Source organism: Penaeus japonicus, unplaced genomic scaffold (assembly GCF_977035675.1).
Source record: "Penaeus japonicus unplaced genomic scaffold, GWHDUDI00000001_assembly GWHDUDI00000003, whole genome shotgun sequence".
Classification (NCBI taxonomy): Eukaryota; Metazoa; Arthropoda; class Malacostraca; order Decapoda; family Penaeidae; genus Penaeus; species Penaeus japonicus.
Window position 1 is genome coordinate 19376647 of NW_028234405.1, and position 10000 is coordinate 19386646.

At 37.1% G+C, this 10000-nt stretch overlaps 1 protein-coding gene across 5 annotated transcripts in view; it reads left to right on the forward strand.

Moving 5' to 3' along the window:
* LOC122247135 (uncharacterized) overlaps positions 1 to 10000 on the forward strand; it is a 194430-nt gene that overhangs the window by 180207 nt on the left and 4223 nt on the right. For all 5 annotated transcript variants that reach the window (XM_086530805.1, XM_086530811.1, XM_086530780.1 and 2 more), the window contains 17 exons: positions 2798 to 3021; positions 3349 to 3446; positions 3801 to 3955; positions 4465 to 4600; positions 4890 to 5029; positions 5156 to 5402; positions 5534 to 5749; positions 5997 to 6095; positions 6209 to 6292; positions 6668 to 6788; positions 6911 to 7067; positions 7411 to 7610; positions 7824 to 7972; positions 8497 to 8609; positions 8759 to 8920; positions 9241 to 9551; positions 9699 to 9796. In XM_086530805.1, coding sequence (XP_086386931.1) covers positions 2798 to 3021; positions 3349 to 3446; positions 3801 to 3955; positions 4465 to 4600; positions 4890 to 5029; positions 5156 to 5402; positions 5534 to 5749; positions 5997 to 6095; positions 6209 to 6292; positions 6668 to 6788; positions 6911 to 7067; positions 7411 to 7610; positions 7824 to 7972; positions 8497 to 8609; positions 8759 to 8920; positions 9241 to 9551; positions 9699 to 9796 — 2710 coding nt within the window. The remainder of the gene's footprint in view (positions 1 to 2797; positions 3022 to 3348; positions 3447 to 3800; positions 3956 to 4464; positions 4601 to 4889; positions 5030 to 5155; positions 5403 to 5533; positions 5750 to 5996; positions 6096 to 6208; positions 6293 to 6667; positions 6789 to 6910; positions 7068 to 7410; positions 7611 to 7823; positions 7973 to 8496; positions 8610 to 8758; positions 8921 to 9240; positions 9552 to 9698; positions 9797 to 10000) is intronic.

A 10000-nucleotide genomic window follows, 5' to 3' on the forward strand; every position in this document is an offset into this window, starting at 1 on the left:
TAACACAACACTAACACACCAAACATACATTCACTACACACACACACCACCCACACACAAAGCACACACACTACATCTACACACCAACACACCCACACTACAAACACACACTACTTACTACAATACTATCACACTGTACACAAACCCTCATACATCACCAAGAACTCCACACACAACACCAACACAACACACACATCCAACACACATACACCACACACACACACAAACACACACACATAACCCAACACACCACGCACACACCTTCACACACCTAACAACATCTCCCCACATATAACCGCCCTCCCTCAACAAAAATATAATATCAACATCTAACAACACAAAAGACTCTCACAAAGAAAAACTACTAGCACACAACACACACTAAATTACATACCCAGACCACAACAATCCATAAAACACTCACACCTAAATACACACACTCACAAAACACTTTCACACACACAAACACAAACAACACAACACACACATAACACATACATAACCATTACAAAACATCACACACACACTAAAACACAAACAACACACACACACATACCCACTCCACACACTCAGTAACAAACAATACTCACACACACACGACACCACACACACACACATAAACTCACACACACCAACACCACACACAACACACAACACAACACACCACACATACTACACACCCCCACACACACATTCCACATCCACACAACACCCATACACACACACCCCCACACAATACACAAACACACCCAACACACGCCACACTCAAAAACACACACACACTACAACCCCCCCCACCCTCACACCCCCAACACACACACATACAACACACCCCCCACACACCACCACACACACACACACCCATAAAACACACAAACACACACCACAACACCCAAACCCACCACACCACCACACAAAGACACAAAACACAACACACAACACACACCACACACACAAACAAAACACACACACACATTACACACACACACACACACACACCCACTATATATATGACACACACAAACACACCACACACACACCACAACACACACACACACACATACACACACACAAAAACCACACACACAAACTCCCAAAACAAAAAACACACACACACACTCTCCTGATCCAAATCACCACAAACACATCACCACACACACAAAACACAAACACGATACACACTCACACGCTCTAACATGACACACAAACAACCACACACACACAACACACACACAAACACACAAAAAACACACACACACACACACAACAACACCACACTTACACAAACACACACACACAAACACACACACACACAACTAACACACACTAACACACCACAAACACACACCCACACACACACACACACACACACACACCAACACACAAACACAACACACATACTCACACACACACACACAAAACACGCAACACACACACACACACAACACATCACACACACACACAAAACACACAAACCACACCCACACACCCTCACTACAACAGACACACACACATACCATAACACCGTACACAACACCACCCACACAACAATCAGTACAACAAATACACCCCACATACACACACACATACACACTACACACACACTCTAATACCACACATAACACACACACATACCCACATACACCACACACTCACACCACCAAACACCCACCTCAACAACCACACACACACACACACACTCACACACATACACATACAAAAAAACAACACACACACACCACACACACACACACTCACCTCACCACACAACCACAGCACACACACACACACTCAAAACCACATATATAAAATAAACATCCACACCACTACATTTACCCAATTGTGTAACTAACTTTATATTCTCAAACATATATGTACCATTTTTTTTCTTTTTCTTTTTTTTTATGCCCAAGGTCTTACAAAAAGGGTGTGGCTGTTTGGTCTATGCCTGGCAACACATAGCATGACAATCTTCCCCTGTCCATTATATTCCCGTGGTCGCATGCTCTCTCCAACATGCCTGACTTCACTTTCATATTTAAAATGCTTCCTGTGGGGTCATAGTTGCCAGCATCAAGGCAAAGGAGCTTTATTCTGTGCTCATGCATTGTGATTACTCAATTTGCTGTTTGTCTCTTCTCTACATTAGATTTTTTTTTTCTTTCATTTTTGAGAATTATCATACAATGATTGCTGTCTAAGAAAATTATGTTGAGATTAATTGTTTTTGTTTTTATCTCTGAAAGCTGTATTATGATTGATTAGCAAATTTATGTTTTAATTCAATATATATCTTTCTTTTTGTCATAAAAGAGTGTATGGCTAGAATTACAGATGTCAGGATTTTTTTTTTTCATTTGAATGTCATACTAAAGTTGGATTAAGATATTTTCATACAGCATATTTCATAAAAGTATTGGAATGACTGAATAATGTGTAGTACTTAAACATATAAAACAGTGAAACAGTAAATATAGTACAACATTTGATTTTGCTTTCAAAGAGTTTTTTTTTCTTTCTTTTTTAATTTACAAACAGACTTCATTCAAATAGTCAGTAATGTTATCTGTATGATAGTAACATACAGTATGTAATACTATGACATGTAGAGAGCCTTTACGGCAATTTAATGCAATTTTTTGTATTTAAGTATCTAAATCTGCCAAAATAATCTGATTTTTTAATGATAAAAAGCAATCCTATTTTGAACACATAAAGAAACTAAAAAGGAGGGGAACTCCATTGATTAGAGCCAAAGGAAACATCATTCATTGTTGTTTCCCTTGACTTTCAACAGAGAATTTGAAGTGGAGTCACTGCACTTCCCTGGTCAGACCCATCGCTGGCAGGTGTCAGGGTGGCTGCAGAAAGGCAGTGAGAAGGCCCATAACTCCCTCCTGGACGATGTGGCCCTTGCGCTCTCACTCATTGTTGTCACCGCCAAGAACAGAGTTGCTTCTCCACTTTTCTCACTCTCTCATTCGCTGCATTCATTGTGGCAAGGGATTCTCATGCTTGTAGGTGAGTTGGATGGCTGTCTTCTAAAAGAATGATTTTAAAGATATGAATGTTGTTAATGTTTTCCTTTGCAGTGTATGCTGTGTATTTTTTCAAGCTTAAAGATGAATAATTTCAGTAACTTACTAATGTCTTGATGTTCAGTATGTCTGAAATTATTATGCTATTGACCTTACAGCATTTAGGATTCAATACTGAAAAGTCTTATATGAATTATATTTTTATGCTAGTGAACTGTAGTATTTAATGTTTGACTACAAGGTTTTACATTTTTTATTTGAGCAATATCTTCTGAACTTGATTAATGGCCAGTATTCATGTGAATTCCAGATTTAGCTGTGGGTATTCCATGGGTCCAAGCTCACAATTTAGAGGCAAGAATGAAGGAGGAACGATGCAGCTATTTGGTCCAGGAGCTAACGTGCAAGGTAAATATTAAAAGTGAATGAGCCCCTTAAGAGAAAGAAAGTTGTGAATGATTAAGATAGCAGAGCAAGAGCATGAATGAGTGAGTGAATGAGTGCATTCATGGGAGTGTGCAACTGTTCATGTGTGTGTGTAAGTAATTAAATTCCATTACTTTAGATAGATGTCATCTTCAAGCATGATGTGAAAGCTTTTGAGAGTTTATTACTTGGTAAATTAGTGTGTAATTTATGTGGATCTGAGACACATCCTTTTGAATATGATAAGCTTGGATCTTGGGATAAGACATACTAGGTACTACATGCTGTGTATTTATATATATAAACATATAATTGACTGAAATATTTTGCCAACAGGATGGTGATGTTGATGCACTTTGTTCGTGGATGGTACAACAAATAAAGCGAGCAACTAGAGAGAAATTTCAGCTGACAGGAGAGAAGCAGCCACCGGTTCCATATATCTTCACAACTCCCCAGGGTCAGGAGCTGGATCTCCGACTCTTTAATAGGTCTGTTCTTGTTTGTGGCAGGGGAGACCTTTTATGGTGCTTCTTGTTCTTGTGGAGGCAATTTTAAGGATTTCTTGTTTTTTATCACCATGTCTTTTGTTTAGGGTGCTGTGGAGACATGTAATATGTTTGTCATTGGATCACAGTGCTATATTTAAATAAAGTTCTTGTCCAAACTCTGTCATATTGTTGCTCTGTCAGATGAAGTTACTAATTTGGCATTTCTCCCAAGTTTGTGCATGTTAGCATTTCATCAGACTTGACCCAACTCTAAATAGATGCTGTTAGAAATGATTACTAAGTAAATGAAGTACATAGCACTGGGGAACATAGTTCAAAAAAAAGTTTTCTGGGTATTTATAACTAATAAAATGGTAAGATTGACAAGATATTATTATGGAAGGTATGTAGTTTCAGCTATTTTCTATACCTTTTCTAACCCTAGTAAATTGTTATTCTCTGAAAGAAGGCTAGTTATCTTTTTTTAAGCTTGTTTTTCTATATTTCAGGGAGCTAATGAAGAAAGCATTACCAGTGCTGGTTAACATATTAGAAAAGGAGGCGCGGGGCTGGTTCCTGCACTTCAGAGAAAAAGTTGTTGCTGATCTCAAGGCACAAAATCTGAGCGAATACGAAGTTGAAAAGGTTAGTTGTTGTGAAAAAGTAACTGTATTTTTTCTCTCTGTCTACTCTTTTTCTCGTCTTGATTTTTATTGATGATTTTTATAGAAATCATTATATTTTTTTCAGCTAGCTTTTGGCTCTATTTGCTATTGCTCCTGCCCTGAATTGCAACTTAGTAACAGTATTGAATCAAGTTGCAGTTCTTGTTATCCTCAGTGAAATAGAGTGGTATGTATTGTCATGGTTATAGCAGTTAACTGAGAGAGAACTATATTTTCCATGAAAGTGATAACTTTATCCTCTTTTACAGGAGGGAAACCGGTTAGTGCAAGAGGAGTATTTAGGCAGAGTATATACTGCAATTCTAGCCCATCCAACCCTTCAGGAACTGGCACCCACTGTCCCACAGCTGCTTGTCAATCATGCCAAGGGTGTTCTGCTGATGCACAGGTAGTTCTAATGCTCTCTTTGTTGTAGATTGGTCATTTGGATATATCTCAGAATGCATGATGCTTCTTGTAGTATTTCTGTCCAGTAAGTAGCTGAAGGTACACTGTAATTATGTGAATATTGCAGGGCATTGGATGAAGTGGAAAGAATATATGAAGAAGGAGAAAGGTCTCGTCGAGAAGAGCTCAAACACACTCACCCAATTTTTTCTCGAATTGACCCATGGCTTTCGGATCAGCTGAGAGCCACACATGATGCCCTCACAGAGCAGCACAAGTGGCGGCCACATGAACATGCCCTGGCACTCTGTAGGGAAAATGATCTCCAGCAACATGCTTATTTCTTGCAGAGGGATTTAGCATTTATGAGAGAGGTATTTTAATTTTTTAATATATTTTATTTTTGTCCTTTTGATTAGAATAGCCAAAATATTCTCACATCTTTCATGATCATTACTTTTATGAGAAAATCTGTTTTCTATTCATAATGAGTGATATTTTACAGCGAGAACCAGTTTTGCTGAATGAACTGAAGAACCTGAAGGTTGCAATGAGGGTGTTCCAGTGGCGAGCTCAAGTTTGGTTTCCAAGCAACTACATAGTCAGTAGAAGTTTTCAAGGGGAGAGCGAAATTATACCAACGGTCTTGGCCTCATCCCCTACGTCCATTACAACTCCTCGGACAGACCCTAATCATCCTGTTTACCTATTAGAGAAACAGGTACTACAGTGTAGAAAGTTTATTTTGTGAAGGGATATAGAATTCAAGAGTGAGGATTAACATTTATGCTTTCAGTCTATTATCATTATAGATATACCAACTAGAGATTATTAAAGATATGTATAGACTACTTTTATTTGTTAGATAATGACTATTTACAAAATTAGACACTGTGTAGAATGAGACTTATTCTGAAGAGATTGATTTATACGATTGTTTATTCTTTCCTCTTTTGCGATTTTCTCAGCTGATTAGAACTACATCGACACGGTGGCCCTTCTGGCGATGGTGTAACTTTGTTCACAGAGCTTGGGCTTGGACATGCAATGCTCTGTTCTTCTTTGGGGTAAGTTACAGTTTGTAATTATCGTTATCATTATTTTCTAGATATTGCGTTAGTAATGCTTTTACTGTTACGCTGTTTTATCATGATTTTGATTTTAATAATTGTTTCTTCAGGTTTGGCTACCTTTGTGTTCACCAGTCAGTCTTAGAGCACTTCTGTGTCAAGATCCTTTTATGTCCGACTTTGAGTTATCACAGGTATGTGAATATAGACACAACACATCAAGTATTGTTGTTTGGAATGTGGAGAACTATGTACTTTTATTGTGCATTTAACTTGATAGTTATTAATCCAGTATAATCATGATAATTACAATTTGCTTAAGTAAGACTTTGATTATTTAGGGATATAAGTTCATATGAATTCAAACCACTTAGCCATTGATGCAGAAAACGAAAATATTAATCATGCATAGAATCTTATTAGCGAAGACAAGAATGAGAGAAAGGTGGTATAAAACAAGTTGCATAAAAGGTATTTTTGAATGTTAATTGAAAGGATGAAAATACTGAAGGAAAAAAAAAGACATTATGAAGCTTTCCACAAAGTACATTTAAACCTCCTGCTTCTAGGTGAATGGCACAGTGTGTCCCAGCAAAGCCTCACTCACACCAACTCTAGTCTCCAGACTAAGGATGTTGTGGAGACACATTTCCAAATCCCGCACACATTTTGAAACGACACCAGACACAGGTAAGAACAGCAGGTCCTCCTGTCAATTTTGTGTAATGTTCCCAAATATCACTTACTTTAAATTTTTTCTATACAGTGGAACTTGAAGAGTAAGTGAACTTAACCTAATCCTTTATCCACAGGCTTCATTGGTAAAGGAGTTACAAGACATATGAATCGTGCTTGGAACTATGTCATGAAAGGCATTGTTGGCACATTACTTCTCACAACTGTTTTCCCTCTCACTTGTCTTCTTGTGTCTATGGGATCAATGGCAATTGCTATTGCCGCACCCTTCTGGTAAGTCCTGGAGTCTTAATCGTTTGTGGGAGCAATTTTGATTAAACGGTTACCAAACTTCGTATGAGGTGGGAAATTTGAGTGGGTCATGGAGTAATATTATTATGTAATTATTTTATTATTCATGGTTAGGAAGTGGGACATTATAATCATCATCACATAGCCAGTTTGTGTAATGAACAGCAATATTCTTATATACTGTTATAGATAGATGCAATACAACTAATGAGTACAACTAATGTAATGGATAGTTTCTGCATAATGATTATTATACGTCTATAAATAATTATACCATCTTGTAAAAAATAAAATAAAATGAAATAATTTTTTTTTTACTTTTCAGGGTACCTGCATGTGTTTTCCTTACTCACATTGTCTGCATAATCATATATGACTTAGATTCACCCACGGGTATGAGGAAGTGGAGCCCAGTTATACAAGCAGTTGGACTTCATATCATCATTCTTGGTATCTTGCAACCAGTACTAGCATTCCTCACTGCAACAGTTGTTTGTCCATTGTTTGCTGCCATCGTTCTGCTGTGTAAGAATTATTGTCTTGAATAATTTTTGTTGATTGAAATATAGAAGAGAAAATGGATATGAGTGGGTATTCTTCTTCTTCATAAATGTTTTTAGGGATCAATTTATCTTTGCAGTTTACTCAGATATCTTAGGAAAGTTTATGTTATAACACATGTGTTATACACATTTTTTTGTCACATTAGTTTTTTCACATTCCTGGTATTTTTGACAGATGGACTGTTCCGTAGAGGATCGCGGCACTTTTGGGATACAGTGATGTTTCATTCAGTCATCAAGAAGAGGGGCAGAATTCCAGCTTCTGATAGTTTCCTGGTCAAACGCATAGCTGGACCAGGGCTTCACAACAACTTCTTCTACCAGGTTGGTTTGCAATTTCTTAGCGTTGCAGTGTAAAGTTTATATTTATTAAAAAAAATTTAACACTGAGTTTAAAGAAAATAATGAGCTAATATGGATAATATACTACAATTTTAAAAAAAACAAAACACAAAACACTCTAGTTTTCAATGAATGACTGAAATGTTCAAATATAATGCTTCAAGCAGTCTCTCTTTAAAATAAAACTTATCCGGAGGCTGAGCAAGCACATTTATGCTGTTTGTAAAATCCATTATTTTGCTTGAGACAGTTTGTTTACCTATTAACTCTCAAATAGAGTATTAACTTGTGAAGGACAGATGACATGGTATCATATCATGTCATGGGTTTTTGTATGGCTGGCATGCCAGTTGATCATACATGTAGCTGGACAGTGGAAATAACATACAATATACATTGTTGAAGTTAAAGTTATGATAAAGCAACATCATAATGAAAAATAATTGTTATAATTATTGTAGGTACTGTAAGAATTATTCCAACTTTATTTTCTTCATTTTTTTTAGATAAGCTGTGAGCAAGCACTTGCTGCATTTGAAGCAAGACTAGAAATGGATGAGTTAGCTGTCTACCAAAGGGAAACAGAAACAATTATATACAAACCCCTCGTTGAGTACACGTAAGTTTGAGAGTGTAAAGCTTGATATGGTTACTATTGAGGATAGTAATTTTTTTAGCATTGTTGATGATTTTCATTATGATATGAATAACGATGATAATGATTATGAAGACAAAAATGATAATAAATATAATTTTTCTGAATTGCAGAGATTATGTTCAGCGATGTTTTGGTCCCTTTAGTGGAGTCATTGGTAAAACGGGCAACTACGAACGAGTAGAAAAGGAAGTTAGAGATCTTAGCTTCACGTTGCAAGAAAAGATTGATAGGCGGAGAAGAGACTTGACTCTTGGGTTGCCTCTGAATGTTAGGTAATGATTGACTCCTTTGCAGGAAGTTTCCTTTCATTGTTCTTAATCCTAGTTGATTTATCATTGTCATTTCATTTTTATTTATATACAATCCAACTGACCCTTTTTCTTCTTCTCCTCCCCAACCCTTTTCTTTTTCCTTTTCTTGTTACTCTTTCTTTCTATACTTTTTCCATGATCTCTTCCCTCTTTTTTAAGTGATATGAGGGGTTTCCTTGCATACTGTTGTTTACCAGTCATACATGTATTATTTTCTATTAGTTTTCCCTTTATCATTAAATTTCTCAGGGTAGGAACTTCAAGAACATGATCCTTTTCAGATCGAAGGTGAAGCTTACAACACGGGACCTGAAGCTGGCCCTGAAACAGGCAACCATACTGATTGAGGACTTCTACCCATCGCACGTCTTGAACCGGATCGTGTACCAGTTGGGAGCAGAGTCCACTGAGAGTGACATGGGGGCTGTGCTGAGCCAGCTGGATGCCATCCACGGGAGGAATGCCTCTGGTCCAAAGAACGTGGGTATTCTAGATAGGAGCATTAGCAAGACGGGATCAAGGAAGAGTGGGCTGCATGAACACAAGTTCGCCACAGTGGAAGAGTGGTGGGATAGCAAAGGACTAGCTGTGGGTGAGTTGGGTTAAAGAGCTCTTAGGTTTCATGCTTATATGACATTTGTTATCGTAATGTCCCCAGTTATATCCACATGTGTGTAAGTGTTATATAAAGTTAATCCTGATGGTCATGTACAAATTTTCACTTCCCATTTTTGAACAGGTGACTATGCTGGATTAGCATCGTTGATATTCACAGAAATATTTAGTTCCGATTTCCTAACGCCCATGGAAGAAACGGATACTAGCTTTCAAATGGAGGTACGTGTGACTTGATTTGTTCATTTCTGTAGTAAAATGATAAAAAACTATATGATTGTAGATATTTGATTGTTTGATAAAGAGAATTAGATTTGTCTTCATTAAATATGGCTGTTTGTCTAATTTGTTTTCTTTGATAACATTTCAAAATTTATTTTATTTCAGTTGAGTTCCTCTTTAATGTTTATCATGTTTATATAGGAA